Below are 22872 nucleotides of genomic sequence, written 5' to 3' on the forward strand. Positions count from 1 at the left end.
ATATTTCCTTTACAAAATTTAGCTGATCTATCAGCTGTATTCTATGCATAGTGATCTTCCATCTCCACCGAGCATATCCACTTCTATACCTTACTCTTGGTTACCTGAAAACACTTTTAAAAATACGTCGACTATATGCTGGTGAATAACGCTGACTCAATAAAAGGCTTTCATAATTCCTTATGACACAATCACCAATAGCGTTCAACGACTCAGTGGGTCTCAATCCCATCTAATCGGAACTAAATATACACACATACCACTTAGTGGACGGTTACGCACCCTAGAGACAATTACTTGCCTCATGGTCAGTATGTCTGTAGTGTGCCCACAACAGTTTATATATGTAAGGATCCAAACACATACGTATTTTAGCCTGAGTGTTTAATACTACCTTGTATCAATACGTTTTAGAAGATTTGAACCAACCTCATGTAAATACTTTTCAAACTCTTTACATATGGATAACCCTCCATAATCTAAAAGAGTAGATATTTCATAAATATAAAGGATTCGTACCAACCCGCGTATAAAATCTTTTCTGACTCTATACGTATGGATAAATACCCTTAACTTTAAAATATTATATGCTTTGTAAAAAGGTATAAGTATTGAGCGTATTCACATTTTGATAAGTTGTTCAACTAACAATTTCTCTGTATTTGATGAATGATTACCTTGGACCTATAGTTCGAGAATAATAGTTTAATATTTATCTAGATCGAATGATTTAGCTTCAGACCATGGCGGCACCATACTTGTTAACTAATTTTTTTTTTGTTTCAATTTCTTTTTTGTTTTGTGTTTTATTGTTTTAGTTCTAGTATCGTAACGAAATAAAGGAAGCCGACCAAATGTCATTTTTGTGGTTTGTTGTTTGATTGACTTCCGGTACCGTAGCAAACATGATGGAAACCAACTGATTTGCCTAGACTCATCGCCTCAACGCCCGGGACCGCCAATGCTGGAGTTTTACCATCGTCCGAGTTTACTAATAGACACAATCCCATTCGTGCACCTCAACTTTTATATTATACATTTTTTTGGCTCTGGTAGCGTAAAGAAAATTGAAAATGCCAATTTTGTTTTTCTTTAGTTTCGGTATTCTAACGAACGTGATAGAAACGGACCGAATTCACCTAGACTGGCCGCATTTGTTTTAAATCCGGTATGGTACCGTAACGAACGTGATGGAAACCGGTCGAATTTGCATACACTCACCACCCCGACGCCCGAGATCAACAACGCTCTGGTCTTCCCAACGCCCGGGTTTTACCGACCGACGCCACCCATTAATTCACCTCAATTTTTATATTTTTTTTGTTTTATTTTTGGTTTTTAGTTACGATCTCATAGCGCGCGACATCTAAACCGGTCGAATTCGCGTCGACTTATCGCCAACGCCCGGGATCGACAACATTTGGGTTTTACAATTTGCGCCGGGTAAAACCCTAGTTAGTATTAGGTACAAAACAAAACACTTTATATTTTACTAAAGTACCCATTGTATTTAAATAATCATAAATTTAAAAGAAATTATATGATTGGTTAGAATTAATTCTCATATTAAAAAACACTTATGTTCTGAAATGAACCTAATCCTCTATGTATATATATAAACTTTTTTAAATATATTTTGAGAAAACCTTAGGTAGAGTTATTGTGTAATACCTGAAGTTCCACTCGAGCTCGGTTTTGCAGTGTGAAATTTATATAAATAAGTTCTTGAGAGGTAACACATACAAAAATACACCAAAGTTGTTAAGGCTTTACGAGGTTATACAATCTTCCCATACAAACTTGAGCTCGTGTAGTAGCTTAACCATTTGAAATTGGATGTTTTTTTTTTTCGCATATTGTTCCAAAAGTTTACACCAGGAATAACTGTACTTATAGTTAAGAGGTTGTCAAACTCTGAAGAGAAAAAAAAAAGCATTCGCTGACTCTTGATGTGCATAAAACTTTGCTGTAGAGTAAATAAGTTTATTATGTTGCAACGAAAGTCTTTATTTGTGACAAATTCAGAGACTGATGACGTGTACATCCAGAGGTTGGGTTGCTGTGAACAACTTCATCTCTCTTTTTGCTCTCTGCTTGAAACAAAAAACAAATAAAAATATATATGTATATATTATAGGATTTGACTGTGAGTGTGCGGCAAGTTACCATGTCAGCCAATGTGTTTTTCCATGCTTTATCCATCTCTCCAAAGACAACGTCTATTGTTGGGCGACCTTTGCTTGATTTGGCAACACAGAGCACAGCCACTTGTAGTATGGATTCAAAATCCACAGTATTTAGATTCCCCTTCAGCCTCGGATCTTCAATGTCCGCCAACGGACGCCTTCCCATGCTCACATCCTTAGCCTGCATTATATAATATTATTTATGAATGCGTCACCCAGCGTCCCTACCCGCATAACGTGACAGCGCGAAACAGTGGCGAAGCTTGGACAAGATACCGGGGGGGGGACTCAAAATGTATTAAAAAAATTCACAAACACGAGGGGGGTCGGGCTCAAATTTTCAATCGAAAACAGATAAACTTACACTATGTATAAAAAATTTCTGGCGAAAACGGGTAAATTTACACTACTGCGCAAAAAAACAGGGGGGTCGGGGCCACCCCGGGCCCTAACTATACTTCGCCCTTGAGTACTCATTAATTGGATGCGCCACCACCCGGACACGTAAACCAGCTTCGGTACCGATACACGGTATTATTAGAGTCGGTATCGGTATTCAAATTTATGGTTTTCAAATAATGTATTACACAAACCTTCACGACTTTAGATTTTGGAATATTTTTTTTAAATTTCGATTGCTATAGGGAGCGCCTTGTATCGTAACGAATCAAAAGGATACTAACCAAATTCGACTACATCGCACAAGAGAATCCCATTGATTATTGTTATTGCTATTGCTATTGTTATTGTTATTACATTTCGGTTGAGTAGAAGCTTACTTTTCTGGTGAGTTGATCTCTGGCTTCAAGATCCAGCTGAATCACTTTTTGACCTGAAAGAAGTTGAAGCGCCACAATACCAAAACTGTAGATGTCACTAGCACATGTCAACTTTGCATTGCTCATGTATTCAGGGTCCATATAGCCTATGGTTCCACGGACATCCGTGAACACTTTGCTCTCTTCCATCCCTAAAACCTTTGCCAACCCAAAGTCTGACAACTTCGGTTCTAGGTTCTCAGTAAGAAGGATGTTTGTAAGCTACAAAACAAACACTTCCAAGTCAGCAACGTTAATCCTCTATTCTACTCAAAGCTTATAAAGGCATATGTCAAACCATGTGAGTGCGAGCCAGATTATTGCCATGTTACTCAACGGTTTCACGCTCGCGCGCACATCACGTTGGCTCGGCATGACAGTTTGTTTTTTCTTATTTTTTTTATTATAAGGAAAATTGGATTTAAATAATCCCACCTTTAATGTATTGGCCAATAATAATCCCACCTCCGGTATTTCCCGCTAGCAGTCCCACCTTTTCAAGGTTTTTTGTTTTATGACCCCCCGTTAAAAATAATTAACGGGGTTAAGTTTTTACTGATGTGGCTGGTGACTTGGCATTTTAAATATCCTACATGGCATTTACTTCCCCCCCCCCCTCTATCTGATTAATTACATGGCTTTCAGTTTCCCATTAACTTCTTCACTCCATCAATGGAACACGATCAATCCAAGTTCCTCCTCGATTACTATTAATCTAGTTCCACCGTTAAACCACCGCATCAAGCGTCGTAGACGACCACGTCGCCACCGCCGGATTCTCATCCTCAGACTGTGACGAAAGCATTGTCTCACCACCACCACAACCACCGTCTCGGTAATCGAGAACCTCAAATTATCACTAAGGGAACCAAAGCACCTAGAGATCTCCTTATTACTATCACTAATGAGTTTACCGAGGCGAAAAAACGGAATAGTAGCGAGAATGGAAACGGCAGCGACGGTGACGTCAGGATCTGGAAACTCGAGGTCATTGTGGATGCCGGTGCAGACGGTTTCCCAGAGATCGATGGTGAGGCGAGTGGATCAGATGATGTTAGGCGAGTGAGGTTGATGAGAGATTGAAGTGGGTTAGGGTTAGGGTTTGGACTCGGAACTAGGGGATTTGTGGGCGGAGGATGAGCCAGACGATGAAGATGATGACGCCGGCGAGGAGGATGCAGCCGATTAAGAAGGCGAAGAAGCGGTGGGCGAAGGTGGCGCGTGGACGGGACGCATAGTATGGGTTTGGGGTGACGTGGAAGTATGTGGATTAGGGTTGTGGTGGGTAAGTGGTGGTGGTGGTGGTGGTGGGGTAAGCTAGGTAGCCGGTGACCGTGGATGATGAACGACAGGTGGTGGCGGTGGGGTAAGCTGGGTAGCCGGTGACCTTGGATGATGAATGGCAGGTGGTGGCGGTGGGGTAAGTTGGGTAGCCGGTGACCGTGGATGATGAACGGCAGGTGGCGGCCGTGGATGATGAACGGAACTGATTGAAATATTATAATTATTGTTATTATTATTGTTGTTGTTGTTGTTATTATTATTATTATTTCTAGATAGACATGTAGGATAATGAGTGTGTATTCCACGTAATTAATCAGAGAGGGAAAAAAAAGGTAAAAGCCATGTAGGATAATGAAAAAGCCAAGTCACTAGCCACATCAGCAAAAACTTAACCCCGTTAATTATTTTTAACGGGGGATCATAAAACAAAAAACCTTGAAAAGGTGGGACTGCCAGCGGAAATACCGGAGGTGGGATTATTATTAGCCAACCCATTAAAAGTGGGATTATTTAAATCCAATTTTCCTGATTATAATAGGGGAATGGGCACTCATGGCCGCAATGTTTTTGTTACCTGGCAGTTTGGTTTTTCTTATTTTCTTATATTACAAGAGGGAAATAGGCACTCATGATCACAATATTTTTGTGACTAGACTGGACCGTGCGGTCCAACTGAGAATCGAACACAGGGTTGTTTCAGTTTATAAAGGATGCGTTCAGTGGTTTGTAATTGGAGGGATGTGGGATGAGTTTGGAACAACTTAAATGTGAGTTTAAGAAAAACTACAAGAACGTTTATAATGTGTATCAAACTTAAGACCTACATTTTTTTTTCTATTGTTAGCTTTTACCATTCAACAAACATTAATCAGATGTTTGGAGTCTGATTATAAATTATCAGTGTTTATCCCCGTATTACGGGGTTTTACATTATTCGTTTAGAATGTTTATATACTTTTTGGGTATTCATTTTATTTATTGTACATAAGTTAATAATCTGCATTCTTGAGTGTTTTATTTAAGGATTTGGAAAAGAAAAAATATGAAAATATTTCTTTCTTCAATCTTGAGTTTTTTTAACGAAAAGAAAAAGAATGGAAATAAAAGTTAGGGTTTATTTCCTCTAAAACTTTCTAATCAAATATAGCTTAATTGTGAAGGAAATTTATTGTCCGTTAAAATATTAATAATTTACCCTATCTCAATTATCTTTTCCATGTTGCTATGAGGACATAATTGTAAAGTTACAATTTTTTTCCTATCTTTTTCTTCCAATCTAATTCAAGAATGTAATTAACACTTTCGTTTCTTTTCTTTTAACTTAAGAATGCTTTTTAAATATATAATTTATTTTCTTTTCTTCCTTATCCAGTCTTATCATTTATTTTCTGTGTATTTTTTAAACCCGAGAATGCATATTTGATTATTAAAGGGTTTCATAAATAAATAAGATTTTATAACCCGGTTTAAAAACTATTTTGGGTTTGATGAGGCCCATGGCCCTCTTATTGTTTACTATAAAATTGTTTTTCAATTATAAATATTATATATGTTTTTAAAGAAATAAGATATTTATTTTAGTATATCCTTATTTTATAGGATTTTCATATTAAAAATCTGGTGAGATTAATTTTTAATTTAATGAGATGTTACAACCCGTTTAAGAAATATCTGGGTTTGGTGAGACCCATATCCGTAAATTCGGGTCAAATGCATGAGAAACCTCAATTTACAAATAATGCAATATGGTGGCTTGAGAGAATATAGGAAGCAACCAGAGAGCTTTTAAAGTTTTCGTTTGTATATATTATAGATTATGAACTCTAATTTTCATGAGAGAATATAATACGGTTTTCACCTTTCATGTGCTTCACTAATTTAGACTACATTAGTTATAAAAGTTCAATATTTTCTAAACTGTGTAATATAATCCGGTTCTTAGGATCGGTCGACCAATGAACCAGTATAGTGGCCAATTCGATGGGTGGTCCAGTTTAAAAACATTGCCCATAGGTACTATCGATGCGTTGACGAGTTTCACATTGTCATTTCATTTCTACCCCAAGTACCAAAAAATATAAAATCACTTGCGACACCTATTCATAAATGCCTTGAGGTTTTTATAATTAAAATTAAAATTTGATTATACGGGCACACATTAAATAAAAGTTCATGGTAATTACTACCAAATAAACATAGTTTTTAACTATTTTGTTTTTTTTAGGTTAATTTGACGAATTAATGTTTGGGGTTTTAATACTCAAATTTTACCAATGGTGTGTATACCGTTACGAATGTATCGGATAACGACCAAATTTGCGTCGACCCAGCATGGTAATGCTCGGGTTTTACCGACGCCCGGATTTAAACGCTAGTGATGTAATTTAGGGAAAAAAAATGTAATTTAGGAAAACAAAAGATAACATAAGAAATAGATAGGGAGGAGCCGACGTGAGGTTTAACCAAAATCGAAGAATACAACGGCCTCCTCCATATCTGTTTTGCTTTTGCCGTGGTCTGCCCCGTCCTCTCTAATACTTCATATGGCATTTAATTTGAGTTTTCTCAAGCAAGTTGTACTCATTAGTTTAAAAAAAAAATAATTCACAAGTTATTTAATTTTCCTTTTCTCGATATTTCAACATAAATTTAAAAAAGTTGTTCTAAGAAAAAAAAGTTGGTCTTGTAAACAATGCTCACTGTTTTGGTTGAACATTAATCTTTTGTTTAGTTTTATTTTTGTTAGCAAGTAATTTTTAAAAGTAACAAATATTAAGTATTTAAAATATTGTCTTTTTGATTTTTAAAAAAAATAATAATTCACTACACTCATTAGACATGTGGTACGTAGCTGATCACATTCATCAAGCATAACACATGGTCTATTTACACACACACACAGTGCGATAGATTACCTTGATATCTCTATGAACAATACAGCCATCTATGTAATGATGGAGAAATCGTATCGCGAGTGCACAATCTCTCAAGATCTTAACTCTCTTTTCCCAAGCCAAAACGCTATCTCTTCCTGTGACAAGAATCGCATACATACATGCAATGTATGGAAGGAATTTACTGTATTGTATTGCATTATTGTATTATAACTATTATTACTTACTCAAGAGATGATACGCAAGATTTCCAGCAGGACAATACTCATAAACCAAATATTGTTCACCATCTTCAGTGCAACATCCAAAAAGACAAACAAGATTCGGGTGGCGGATTCTAGAAAGGCCCTCAACTTCACGTGTGAAAGAATCCGCGTTGTTTCTGTTACTTATCTGTTTAATAGCAACGGCTTGCCCACTTGGTAGAAACCCTTTATAAACCTCACCTGCGCTTCCACGGCCAAGGCATTGTTTTTCACCCGAGAAGTTAATGGCGTGCTCTATTTCTGCCTTGGAGAACCTATAAAGGCCTGACCACGCGGTTGGAGTTTCTTTCGTGTGAAATTGAGCCGATTTGTTGTCTTGGTGTTTCTTGCGTGTCACGTATTTGACCAGCATGATAACAAGCATCAAACCTATGCTAGCCAGAACTATGCCGAGTAATGTCTGGAAAAGGGAATCTGGTAGGCCAGATGATATGTTATATTATGGCTATTAACCAAAAAGATGGAACGATAGAATTTGATTAATTGCTTAAAAAGGTAACCAATTTTGCCTCACTTACGTTTCAGTTTGATGTAGCCTGGATCTGTAACAAAAAGAAGAAGCCTGAATCAAGAACATAATCACAAAAGCTAATAGGAGCAACACATTATGACGTCTAATGGCATACACAAATAACCAATACAGAATCCAAATTGATATTTTAAACGCATTTACAAAACTATATTATTGCTATGTAATCTAATTTTTAAATTAAGGGAAATCGGATTTTTATAATTCCAACAACCTAACAAACTAATGGTGGACTCAGCTTTCAACTTTGTTACCAATGACAATTCTACCCTAATATATCATAATCGGTAATAGTGTTCCCAGCCTCTTCCCTATAGATATATGAGTAAGAGCATTCACATTTAATCCATCAAAAAATGTGAGTGAAGTTTTTATAATGTAGAGAGTGGTTTAGGTGTTGTGAGTGAAGAAAAGATAAATAAAGTGATTCATCTGTATAAATAAAAAGAAAGTTACTACTTACACCATATAATTTTTTAATATATTTTAAAAGTGATTGTGAGTGAATGAAAGAGAAATAGTAATGACAAAAGTATAAAAATGTATTCTTTAATTGAAAGAAGAGAGAAAATGTATTGATTTTTAGTGTAATTTTGGATTTCGAGATAAGGGATTGGATGTGAATGCTCTAAGTTTTGTTAATTATATGGTATTTTTATGAGTGATTGTGAATAGATAAGACAGAAAATGTTATGTGAGAAAGTTAAATTTGGGTTTACATCGTGTAATTTATTAATATTTTTTGAAACTGGTTGCGAGTGAAGGAGAGGGAACATCTAATAATAATAAATGTATAATAATATTAGTTAATTGAAAAGAATAAAGAAAATATATTGAATTTTAGTGTAATTATACTAATATATATATAGGGAATGAGTGTGGAATGCTATTACAAAGTTAAAAATTGGGATTGTCGGTACTTTGACTGTTAATAGATATTATTAGCCAATAGGTAAACAATCCAAATTTTCTTGAATTAAAAGGCTAATACATAAATAAGCCCCTTAACCCATAATTCAATCTTCAGTGGAGGTTGGCTTCCTTCCCTATGTGTTGCGGAGGCTTAAGAATTTTCTCGGCTGAGGATGTCTCCGTATATGCCTTTGTGGCTTCCAGGTCCCAGTCGTGGAAATTGCAGGACCACATCCTGTGAAACACTGGTGTTTTGGGGGTAGATCCTGACTACTCTTATGCACTTGGTAATATTGGAACAACTCTCATGGACCTTGATCTAGGCGGTTTTACTGATAAGGAGACCGCCCCAAAGAAACCTCAACAAACCTTGGCGAGTGCTCTTTATGGTAAACACGTTCATGATTTGGAGGAGCGATTCGATACGACCCCGAGACAAAAGGCAGTTTTAGCTTGTCTCAAGGGGGCTCATGCCAGGATTTTTTGACTGTTGCGCCCATTGAAGGTCTTGGGCAACGATGTCGACAGTTGAATACAGAGCCATCCTTAAATACCGGCTTATGATTCCTCTTTTCCCTCCAGATGAATCATGCCCCATTTGTAAAAAAGCTTGTTTGGATAGATTTGGTGAGCATGCCCTCCACTGTAAGGAATTGCCGGGATTCAAGTAACGTCATGACTGGGTTAGAGATGTCTTATGGGATGTGCTTAGGCGTGCCGGGATCTCAGCCAAGAAAGAGGCACCTGTTAACTTTATGCCTGATTCGCGAGAGGGAAGATCTACCTTGCGTCATGCGGACGTTCTTGTGTTTGGCTGGGCAGGGGGTAAGTATGCGTGTGTTGATCTCACTGGGTGTCCCCGTTGGTGGGGCTGAGAGACAGTGGCTTCGTACCGGGACAGGCGGTTTTGAGAGCGGAATCTAGGAAGGTTGCTAAGCATGAGGCAGCGTGTTTGGAGAATCAGCACGTGTTCATTCCCTTTGCCTTCGACACATTTGGATCCCTAGCTCCCGAGGCGGTTCGCTTCTTGGAGCGAGTGCAGAAGGTGGTACACAGTGACTCGCAGAGCCCGATGAACCAATGATTTATATTTAGTAGGATAGGTTTTGCGATTCAAAAGGGGATAGCGGCGCAGCTTATTGCTCGGTTACTCATTATCCAGATGTAGCTCGCTTTGTGTTATATAAAATATTAGAACCAAATTGATATATAAAAAAAAGTATGCATTATGGAAGGGGAAAAAAAAAGAAGAAAATAGTAGGTAGATGCCTTACAATATAAAAAAGACAACATGGTAAGAAGAATTAAAATGAAAAGCAGTAGGTAGGTACCATGTACATCCAAGAAATGCAAACAACCATACAGGTGATCAAGAGCAGAAAAGGAGGTGTGGTTCTTATAGTTGATGGAAGCAAGGGCCGTGACTAGAGCAACCCCACAAACCTCCTTGTCCGTTTCAATATTATTATTCCCGTTCTTGTTGGCCTCCATTACCGAATCCCTGGCCTTCAGCACCGCACTACTACACCTCTTGCAGATGTCATCAAACAAAGAACCCCCCACATTGTCATTCATTAATTGACCACAACTCGTACCGGCTTCATTGAACTCCTTGTTATTCTGGAAATCCGCTATTGAGAAGCCTGAACAAGCGGGGGCGGCTTCTTTGAAGAAATTGTTGAAGTTACAGGCCTCAGAGTTGACAGAATTGGTCTGGGGTTGGAAGATGGATGGGTGGCTACAGCTTGACCATTGATTGGAATCGAGGAAGATCGGGGTGGTGGTGGTTGGTGAAGTTGCTGATGTTAGGGCCAGGGATTTGGAAATGAGGGTTAGAGGGGATTGGCAGCAGAGGCTGGTTGTTAGAATGCCCCATGATTTGATCTTCTGTTGCTTTCCTATGCACTCGCCGTTCGGTTCGTAGGCTAGTAATGTGAAGTTCAACGAACATCCTGCAGCAAACAAATAGTTAGTACAAATATGTAACTAGAGAGTTAGATTAAATAAGGGATCGTATCCACGAGTAGCATGCACGTGGTTAGTATTGTAAAATCTAATTGATTATTAAAACTTATGGAGTTAACATTAATTATTTCTTGGTACAAATGTATATGTAATGCATATATGGAGAAGGTTCATGTACATTTTGATCTTAACATGATTACGTAGGAAATAATGTCAATTTATTTAAAAATGTGAACGTAAGAAACAATACCAACTATAATGGCAATCTACATAAACAATGACTTATAATAACAAAGAAAAAAAACCTAAAAACTACAACAAAGAATCAAAATCAAGAACTAAATAATAACAACATATACCAGCAAATACTTATAACAACAAAAGAAAACATCTAATAATAACAACAAAATATATATAAGCAAATACTTATAATGTCTCATAATCGAAAATGAGCAAATACGAACAAAAAATAGCAGCAAACACCTATAAAAATAAACCTAATCATAACAACAAATTGGTTCTTACTGTTTTCATGTTAAGAATAAATTGTATTTGATCCTGTTTCATGCATATAAAGTTAAAACGTGTGTACCTCCATCATCTTCATATGCAAATGCAGGTGAAACACATAAATGAAAGAAGAAAATTGATATATACAAGGGGAAAGACAAGCCCTTCAAAAGTTTCCGTGTTTTATCCGTCATTAGAGAAAAAAAACGCTTTACAAATAGGGGTGTTCAAATGCTTTAAAATATATATAGGTGAAAGAGATTGGATATTCTTGTGAATGTTTAGTTCTGCAAAATATATAATTAATTACATGACTTCGTTCTAGAAAACTCAGAAACTAACATATTGTGGACGGACGTGACACCCCAACTCATTGGTGGTCTCATCCTTGACAAAATCAATACAGTTGGTTTGTTTGGGACCAAGGAACAAGAATATATATACCCACGCAACTGAAAATTGTTAATTAACAGCGTTCTCATATCATTCTCTATAATTATGTGTGAGGAGTTTGTAAATTATAGGATGGGGTTATGAATGATTGTGAGTGTAAATTATAGGATGGAGAGAGAAATGTAATGATTTTTTCTGTAAATTTGGGGAAAATTGTTTGCCCCTATTTATTTTTTAATATTTGTTTGATTGGTTGTGAATAGAGAAGAGAGATTATATTATAGTCAATATATTATATATCAGTTGCAACAAAATTTATTCATGTAGTGTGTACACTTATTTTACATGCATAATTAAATATTTTATTTTCACTTTTATGAATGAAATGATTATTTACTCACCGAAGAGGAGTCATTTATATTTTTAAATATGGGTGAACCTACGATTTAAGGACTGGTGTTACTCTGCGAAAAAAATTATTTGTACATTATACTTAGCAGTTTTGAGTAATATATAGTGCATATTTTTGAATAATGGCATATCTGACCATCATGATTTAACATTAGAGAGGTCGGGCACCCTAAGACAAATACAAATTGGGTTGGAACCCACATGGTAAAAGCACCCCTGCTCACACGGTTAAGATATTAAGCTTCAATTCATGGCTACACTTTACAACATAGAATATATCAATTTTATGACACTTGAAGAATTAATAACAATTAAATAAACAATATTTCAATTTGAAGAAACACTAGTCTAACCCGATGTGGTTAGGCATAACACTTCATCCAGGGGGTTAATTAACAGATCAACCAAGCCGATGAAGTTAATCTACTGTTTAACCCGTTATCCCCAAATGAATAACAGTAAGTCCTAACGAATCGTACACCTGCAAAATGAACACCGTGAGCTCGTTACGAGAAGGGGAATAAGGGGGTCTTCTCGTAACCACCATCTGGCGTGAGAATAAGTATGGTAAGTGGTCGGAATATATTATAAGGAGTGAGAGAGCTTAGAAGTTGGAATCACTTTACTGTTTCACTATCATTTGTATTTATAGCCGAAGGGGGGGAGAAGGTTGGGCCACCTGTCCCACTCAAGGGAAACTTCTCCTGTCATGGTTGGGCATGACGGCTCGTCCTGATTGGTTGGACAGTTTGACCAGTAGTATTATTTCTTTTGGTGCAGGTACAGCGTTGGCCCATTTTTATTGGTCCATCATGCGTCCATGTAAGGTTTTGTACCATGTAGTACTTCCGCTGCCTCCTTGTTTGGTATAAGTACAACGTTGGCCCATTCTCATTGGTCCATTGTATGCTCATATGACAGTTGGTACTACGCAATGGTGTTCCACCACGTGTCCTACCTGTGTCAGCATTTCCGCTGTTCTTTCCTGTTCGTATTATCTTGTGGTTATCTCCTGTGGTGGGTTTCGACTTCCTCGCGGAAGATACCCTTTCCGCAGATTAACCATGTTATCCTTTTATGTACATGAAGTGTTTTATAACTTACGCCCACACAATTCATATTTTTTAATGACCAATGGCATATCTGAATAATGGCGTATCTGGCTATCATGATTTAGAATTAGAGAGGTCTGGCACCTTATGGCAAATACAAATTGGGTTGGAACCCACATGGTAAAAAGCACCCCAACTCATATGGTTAGGACATTAGGCTTCAATTCATGACTACACTTTACAACATAGAATATATCAATTTTATGACACTTGAAGAGTCAATAAAAATTAAATAAAAAATATTCCAATTCATATTTTTTTAACGACCAACAAATATAAAATGTCTATGTCCTTTATACCGGGTGACCCAATGGCGAACGGCCACCGCCAGCTGGCCCAACCCAGCCGTACAGAGCCCTTAAAACCCACTTGCCCGAAGGCCCATTGGTGGTAAAACCCGGGCGCCCATAGGATCAAACTGGATATCACATTCTTCCTTCATTGAGCCACCTATCCCCCTTCTCCCCAAAAGTGACTCCAATTCATATTGACAGTTGAGAATAATAATAATAATAATAATAATAATAATAATAATAATAATAATAATAATAATAGTTTATTACACATCATTAATTCACATAAATACCACTAACCACTCACCATATTTATTTACTCTAACCTTCCACCATTTTTATTCACTCAAACCTTCAATGACTAATTTTCAAACGATGATATCGGGATATTCATATTGCCGAATGATTCCGATAATGATATTTTATTGCAAACGATAGTAGATTACATTTTTTTTGAAGAAGTCATCGAGCAAGCCGAATAGGAAGACATGAAAACGTTTGTTGTTTACTGAATTTTGTGCAAAGATTGCAAAGGTGGAGGATTTAAATGCATTTGTGACACACACATCACCGATTATTCAGAATATTAACTTGGAAAACGAAATCAGAACATCAACCAAGCCCTCGAAACTACCTAGGATGGAAGACTATCCTAGTTGGACAGATAAGTTTGAGACTTATGTACAAGCTGTGTACTATGACCCTTGGGAAGCGTTGAAGTTGAATATATCATTCCAAGAAATGAGAATGGTACAAGTTATAGATTATATCAAATTCCTAAAGTTGACAAAGCATGATTTATTCGTGAGAAAAAGATGATGAATTTGTTTCAACAAGCAATCAAGTTTGAGATCTTTCAGTTATTGCAGCACAATGGATCATGTCATTCAATTTGGGAAGCAAAACTGAATAAAGACAAAGGAAATCCCGACATGAGAAAGTCAAAGATGAGTTTAAATAAAGAGTTAGACATTATCACAATGGTCAAAGGTGAAACAATGCAGAGATACTGTCATCTTGTGAATGAGATGAAAAGATAAGGAATTGATAAAGAAGAGTATGAATGCATTGACAAGCTTGTTGATTCTTTGTCTGATGACTGGAATACTTTTATAATGATTCAACAATCGAACCCAATTAATTATCCAAGATTGACTTTAGCCCGTTTCATTGAGAAGTTGGAAGCACATGAACTTGAGCTAAGAAAGAAACAAAAAATGAAGAGCACTTCGGTTACTCAAGACATTGAATTAAATTTTAATGCATCACAATCTGTGATTGCTCCTAGTCCAAAGTATCAAACTGCTTTTTTCACAAATAGTGGTTTTCGTGGAAGTTCTCAACCAAATCAATCATCTAGTATACCACACTACACAAGCTCCTATAATGGAACAAATTCAAATATTGTTCCTGATCAATATCCTAAGCCTGCAAGTACACCATTTGATGTTGTTCAATGTAACATTGCGGTTAATATCAAAAACAACAATGGGCTGACTGTTGAAAACGTTTAAGAACATATGGCTTTCTTAGGATATGTCCTTGAGTCGTATGAGTGTTTGATTGTTGGGCGCACTGGTAATTACAATATGACCAAATAAGACTATGATCAAATTGATCCTGAGGAGATGGAAATGCTTAACATTCATTAGTGTATGACAAGTGTTGTGAGAAGGGCTCAAAGATTTAGAGAGATCACTGATAAGAATTGTCTTGATGGGACGACTGCTAAACTTGGATTTGACAAGTCCAAGGTTCGATGTTTTCGATGTAAAGAGAAAGGTTATTTCAAGAGAGAATGCACGAATCCAGAGGTTGGGGACGCTAGTCCTAATCCTTTTGGTAGAGACTACAATCGTTAAGCCATCTATCATCAGAGGTCTCCTACACAAGCTGAATCACCCAAAAAGAATGAAGCATCGTCATCAAAAGCGTGTCATGCACAATTGGATGAGGGTTTTAATTGGAATTCGGTTGTTCATCGAGCAAATGTTGCTGAAATGATTGATGAGGATGCTAGAGAACAGGTATGTGATTTAACTGTAGGTAATGATGAGAAAGATATGGAAGCTGAAGAGATTGTTGCTGATCAAACTGAAAAAGAGTGATGCTGATCAAGAGAATATTATTGAGGAATTTTCAAGTGATCAAGAGGGGACTGAATCTACCAAAAGTTTTGATTCAATTCCTAATGAATTTTTTTAAATCATTTTTACCTCCTGATGTGTTTGAAAGTTTTGCAGGATGGTTCAATGGTGAGAAAGTTTCACATGGAAAGATTGATTTTGGAACTGATGATGAAGAAGATGAGTGTGTAGCAAATGATGAAGTTATTGAAGCTACAAAAGTTGAAGAAATGTGTGATGAAACCGTGCCGGCTGAAGAAGTTCCAACGACAGTTAATGTTGAAGTAGAGTCTACTGATCATGCACTTTCAAGTAATCATGCATTTATGGCTAGACATGTAAAATTCTCTACTAATATTGATCATTATTGTGAAACTTGTTATGAAAAAGATTTCATCATTAATTCACTAAAAACAGACTATGATAACATGTTTCAAGATTTTAAAAGAATTAAAGAAGCTTTTGATAAACTTCAAAACTGTGAAAAAAACTTGTGGGTGAAAATTTTACAAGATGAGAAAACAATTTCTATACTAACTCACACAGTAAAAGACAAACAAATTGCTATCAATAGACACGTTGATGATAAAACGGAATTAAAAAGGAACTTCAATTAATTAAAGCTGAAACTGAAAGAGTTGACACTAAACTTAAAAAGCTATTCCGCCTCATCATATGTTCTTGATCACATTGTTCCTAAACATTATATTGAGAACAAAAAGGATGATGTGAAATATAATGTTGTTCCGCCACCAATATGGAGCTCTTATGTTTCATCATCTATCACATGTGATGTGCAAATTGTTAAGTCTTTCAATAACACTGAATATGAGAGCGAAGTGGGTAAGAAAGTTGCAGAATTTGTGTTGTTTGAGAAAAAATCTGAAACAAGTGATAAATCTGTAAATTTAAAGGTTAAAAACAGGTTTGAAACTCAAACTTGTACTAATATTGGTAATCAGAATTCAAAATTTGCTAAAACTAGTTTTTACTACAAGAGAAAAGGTATTGGGTTTAAGGAAGGTAACCAAGAGACTGGAAAAAAAAATGTTGGTTTTCAAAAGATTACTTTTGTTAAGGGTGAGACCTATGAGGAGGAAAAAGAGGCTATCTTTTCAATACAATCAAATGATGAGTTTTATAAACTCAAAGTTGAAAGAGAGAAACAAGAGAATCATGTTCTTCCTGTTAACAAGTTTGTTGATAGGAGAAATTGCTTCTGTTGTAATGAAGAGGGACATTTGTTTTATTCATGTCCTAAAAGATTTTCTCAAGAAAGAAAGCATGTGGTGAATAAAAAACCACATGTGAAAGTTCAAACTGTTAGATCTACATCTCCATCTGTCTAGATCTAAATAAGGGAAGTAGATAATGAACTTGTCAAAAATATTTTTGAAGTGGGTAAATCTTCAAATGCTAAGAAAAATGATGGTTTTTACAAGAAGACAAGTTTTGTGGGACAAAACTAGGTGGTTAAGAAATATATCAAAGATAAACCTGTTACTTTGTGTGAATGAAATTGAGTTGTGTAAAATTGAGAAAGATAAAGAAGTTGAAACTTTAAAATCCGAGTCTTCTAATTCGTTTAAATAATGCTCATCGGTTGATTCTTTCACTGATTCTGAGAATGATTATTATGAAGATTGTTTCTATGAGAAATTGAAACAACCCAATACCAAGAAGGCTTGGGTTTCCTTGTTTCACTAACTGCTTATTTTTGTATGGGCTTTCAAGATCCAATGACTCACGTTGGATAATGAATATTGGAGACTTTCGACATATGACTAGAACCCTTCATTTGCTAAAGAATGTTCAGTCTATTTGAGGAGGTTATGTGGGATTTGCAGGAAATCAAGGAGGACAGATTGTTGGTGAAGGTACTTTATCAAATGGGAATGTAATGTTCAAAAATGTGAATTACATCACGGAGCTTAAGAATAATTTGCTGAGCATATCTCAAATTTGTGACAAAGGATTTTCAACACATTTTACAAATCAGGAGTGTATGATTTTTAAGCCTTGGTATAAGATTCCAGAGGAATGGATTTTAATGAAGCACCAAGGGGAAATGATATTTATGTTCTTAACATGAGTGTTACTTCATCGACTCAAGGTATTGTTCAGTGTTTTGTCACCAAAGCTTTTGAAAAAGAGTCAGTGTTACGACATTGTCGCCTGGGTCATATCAATGTTCGGAAGATGAACTATCTTGTTCATAATCAATTGGTTGAAGGAGTAAATGTCAAGGGTTTTCATTTGAGTTCTGAATGTCTGAGTTGTAAGAAGGGTAAACAAAAGAAGAAATCGCACCCGACAAAATCTCTCAATTCAATCAACTTACCTTTCGAGAGGGTACATATGGTTTTATTTGGTCATGTGAATGTCAAAAGTATCACCGGGGAACTTTATTGTTTGGTGGTCACTGATGATTACTCACTCTTTTCATGGGGTAATGTTTCTTGAATCAAAAGATGAGACCTTCGACAACTTGATGATTTTGTTCAAAAAGCTTGAGATGTTATATAATTTGCCAATCCGAAGAATTCGAAGCGACAACGGTACTGAGTTCCAAAACAACCGTATGCTTCAATACTGTAACAAGCGCGGTATTCTACATGAGTTAGTGCTCCCTATACACCACAACAAAATGGAGTTGCTGAACGAAAGAATCGTACTCTGATTGAAACAGCTAGGGCGATGTTGGCGGATTCGAAATTACCTGTTATCTTCTGGTCTGAACCTATTGCCTCAGCTTGTTACACTCTAAATCGTGTTCTGACAGTAAAGAAGTTTGGCAAAACCTGTTTCGAGCTACTTAATAGACGTAAGCCTAATTTGAAGTGGCTTGAGCCGTTCAGATCTGAATGTACTTTTATGGATCCTGATGGTAAATTCGGTGCGAAGTCCGTGGAGGGTTTCTTTTTGGGTTATGCTAGTCCTTTAAGAAGAGTAGTTTTACCTAGCATCAACCTAATTGTGCAAGTACAACATGTGGATTGTCAAAGATATGCTACTCCTATTCAAAGAAAAGGCGATTCATGGATGTTTGATTATGACAACTTGTGGAGTTGTTTCTCATTTCTAGAAGAAGAAATCACTGAAGAAATGGCCACACTGTTATTTCAGCAATATTTAGGTAATGGTTCATGAAATTCCTACACAAGACGTTCGAATCTTTAATGAAGATCTGATGCTTGATGTTGATGACCATGCTAATGATACTCCGGCTACACCTTGTTTTGACGACGCTGGTGAAGATCACAATGACGTGATTGAGTCTTTGATTAAACCAACACCTGGTCATGTTATTTTTGATCCTGTTACTACATATTCTGTGCTTTATGATGAGTTGGCTAATGATGATAATGTCACGAATCTTCCTACTGATGTGATATTTCCTGATGAAGTTATGCCTCGAACTTTATCATATCACCCGGAAGAGAATAATATTGGTGATCTTAATTCGGGAAATCGCACTCGAAGTCAGATTGATCTTAGTCTTAGTTGTTATTATACTCAAGTCGCTCCTCTTCAGAACAAGTTCTTGTTCAAATGTTTCATTTCTCAAATTGAACTGAAGACATATAAACAAGCTTTGACCTAAGAAAGTTGGGTCAACCCAATTTAAGAAGAATTATTGCAATTTGAAAAGCTTGGAGTATGGAAACTTGTTGATCTACCGGATAACAAATGATGCATTAATACCAAGTGGGTTTTCAAGTGCAAAAGGGACGAAAATGGTATAATTGTCAGAAACAAAGCACGATTAGTGGTTCTTAGTCATAACCAAAGAGAATGATACGATTTTAATGAAGTCTATGCTCCTGTTGCTAGACTTGAAGTGATTAGAATTTTCTTAGCCTTTGCAGCTTGGAAGGGATTCAAGGTCTACCAGTTGGATGTTAAGTTTGCTTTCCTAAACGGTAGATTGAGTGAAGAAGTATTTGTAGGAAAACCACCGGGGTTTGTCGATCCTATTCCCAAAGATAAAGTGTACCTGCTCGACAAATCTCTTTACAGTCTACTTCAAGCCCCGAGAGCTTGGTATGACACATTATCTCAACATTTGTTGAATAATAGCTTTGTTCGTGGCAGTGTCGATTGTACACTCTTCATTAAGGAAGTGGATGGTCATTTGCTGATAGTCCAGGTCTATGTGGACGATATCATTTTTAGGTAAACGAATGATGTGATGTGCAAAGATTTTTTAGGATATTATGAAATCAAAGTTTGAAATGAGCGCTATGAGAGAGTTGAAGTTTTTCTTAGGATTGCAAGTAAAACAAGGGTCTGATGGGATTTTTATTCACCAGACAAAATATGTTAATGATATCCTTAAAAAATTCAACATGGCTGACTCATCGCCGAGTAGCACTCCTATCCTGATAAATCATGGAATTGGTCTCGATCCCACCGGGGAGAAGTTTGATGAAACACTCTACCATTATATGATTGGTTCCCTCATGTATCTTACTGTAAGGCCCCGTTACCGGTTCCTCACATTTGGACGTTGGATTTACTCATCAACATAGCTCTAATCATCAGAGTATAAAAAACATTCGCGGAATATAAAACTTTCATAGCGCATTTCATAGCAAACCATAACTTGTCTTAAAACAACGTCTCGTCTTTTAAAATAAACAAAACATTAAACTTAAACGTCTTGAGTCTTCCGATGCCAGCCTCTTATTCAATGCCACGTGTTCCCCTCAAGCGAGCTGCCTCATTCTACTCACCTGCGTGCATACTAAAAGTCAGCTACGCTGAGTGAGTTCCAGTTAATCACATGACATACAACATTCATAACTACATACTTTCATACTTTCGTTTATAATATACTTACTTACCTTCGTACTTTCTTTCATATACTTACCTTACGCTTTAGAGAGCATTACGCCCTATAACCTTCGCATATATTATTAGGGTATGCAACCCTTTAACCTTCGCATATATTATTAGGGTATGCAACCCTTTAACCTTCGCATATATTATTAGGGTATGCAACCCTTTAACCTTCACATATATTATTAGGGTATGCAGCCCCTTATCCTTCGCATATATTATTAGGGTATGCAACCCTTTATCCTTCGCATATATTATTAGGGTATGCAACCCTTTAGCCTTCGCATATATTATTAGGGTATGCAACCCTTTAACCTTACCTTACCTTTCATTACCATATCCATACATTTAATACCATACACAACATAATCGTACCTACTCCCTTATTCGCATACACATATCATACATACTACACTATACTTGCCTTAACAATACATGCAATACCCGAAGGTCGTTCACGTACTGTTAAGCATTCATACATAACTATCACAATCGTTATTAAGACATACACTTACCATTTAAGGTAAGTGTATTAACATTCACATCGGTATGCACACAGCCCCGAAAACATAACAAGAAAATGGGGCTAGAAACTCACCTGAACACGGTTACGTTCACCGTTAATCGTTATTCATTTTTTGAGCTGTGCACGGCTAACTGTATAACAATTACACGTATCAATCCACTATAGCTATCTATATTGTGTTTCTAGTTTAATTATAACCCACAACAAGCGAGGGTCCGGGGGCAGCAGGGTTCTAGGGGCGGCAGCCCCTAGCGGGATCCAAGGGGTAGAGCCCCTGGCTGGGGTTAAGCTGCCAGGTCAGCTTGGAAAAATTTTATTTTCATTAACTGTCTTAACACATTTTCCATTAACATTTTAAGTTATTTTCTAAGTTGGGCTTATTTACTAAGCCTAAGATAATGGGCTTAACATTTGTGTACTTAGTTAAATCAGGCCCAATTGTCCGCTGTTGCGTCTAGGCCCAACTAGGTTCAGGCCCAACAGAACTGGATGGCCGAGAATTCAAGGCATAGAACCTTGATTTGACCGAAAACCTGTTCTGGCCGAGAACCTTGGTTTGACCGAGAACACATTTTGACCGAAAACTCCTATTTGACCGAGATGTCGGGTTTGGCCGAGAAATCGTGTTTGACCGAAATATTTGGTCACCGAAAACCCTAACTGACCGAGTTCTCGCGTTGACCGAGAACCCATATGGAGGTTCAGGTCCCCGAGAACTTTGGTCTGAAGCTTTCAGCCCAGATTTTCTTGTCTTAAAATCCATTTAGGCTATACTACCGGTTAACGGTCCATATTCACCCTTTCAACCACCTATTTCCCATTTTCCTAACTGGTTTACATCCGTTATCAACCCATTAACCCCACGGCTTCTAGATCTAACCCGTCTAGTCATAAAGTTTAAACCTTTATAGTGTTAAAACGTTTTAGCTAGATCTAGGGTTTCCTTTATGAACCTTATATAGCCGTGAGTTCATTAAGTCCATTTTAATCATCAAGTTTTCAATTTTATGACACATCAAGACCCGATTTACTCTAGGGTTAAGTTTCATGGCAACCATTCATAAAAACGTAACCTTTAAACGTAAAGAACATACCTTTAGACGTTTGCAAGGTCATGGCTAGCTTGAGACGTGATCTTGGACTTGCTAGCTCACTTGTATGATTGAGATCCTATGTTATGATGCTTGGTTTATGGCTCGGATGGTGGCAGACGGCTATAGAGGTGCTTTAGGCTTAAATGTGTGTTTTATGGTGTAGGCTATGGTGTGGAATGGATGGAAATTGAAAGATTTAGGGTTTAAGGGGGGTATTTATACTCCCTTAATCCCATGGACCTAAGGCCCATCTTTCCTTTTTAGTCCATGATTAATTCCATTTAATTAGCCTACTTATCTTTCCCTTTTACCATTTTACTATTTATTTATTAGCTTAAGTAAACTTTTCCGTCATAACGAGTCAATATACAATATTATTATTATTCGAAATTTTGGGATGTTACACTTACTACTTCTAGGCCAGACATTATGTATCCGACAAGTCTTTGTGCCCGATATCAATCCAGTTCAAGGGTCTTTCACCTAACGATGGTGAAGCGGAATCTTCGGTATCTTAAGGGGAATCCAGGGGGGGTCGGTCTTTGGTATCCTCGAGATGATGTATTTGAGATGAGCATTTTCAGATTCAGACTATGGTAGCTACAAGCTGAACGCCAAATCTATCACTGCCGTCTGTTAATTCTTTGGTAGCAGGTTGGTGACATGGCAGTGTAAGAAGCAGACGACTTTGTCGCTATCCACCTGTGAAGC

At 36.9% G+C, this 22872-nt stretch overlaps 1 protein-coding gene across 1 annotated transcript; it reads right to left on the minus strand.

The window, feature by feature from the left end:
• Positions 1 to 1909: 1909 nt before the first annotated feature.
• LOC143625223 (putative leucine-rich repeat receptor-like protein kinase At5g49770) lies at positions 1910 to 11558 on the minus strand. The gene is made up of 8 exons (XM_077095638.1): positions 11447 to 11558; positions 10221 to 10841; positions 7967 to 7990; positions 7410 to 7862; positions 7204 to 7319; positions 2966 to 3226; positions 2167 to 2367; positions 1910 to 2090 (listed from the first exon to the last, which is right to left on the minus strand). The coding sequence occupies exons 1-8, from the start codon at positions 11556 to 11558 to the stop codon at positions 2022 to 2024; spliced, it is 1857 nt and encodes a 618-aa protein (XP_076951753.1). The 3' UTR covers positions 1910 to 2021.
• Between the last annotated feature and the right edge of the window lie 11314 nt (positions 11559 to 22872).

Source organism: Bidens hawaiensis, unplaced genomic scaffold, assembly GCF_021521415.1.
Source record: "Bidens hawaiensis isolate Kalapana, Puna unplaced genomic scaffold, B.hawaiensis_p1.1 tig00004021_1, whole genome shotgun sequence".
Lineage (NCBI taxonomy): Eukaryota > Viridiplantae > Streptophyta > Magnoliopsida > Asterales > Asteraceae > Bidens > Bidens hawaiensis.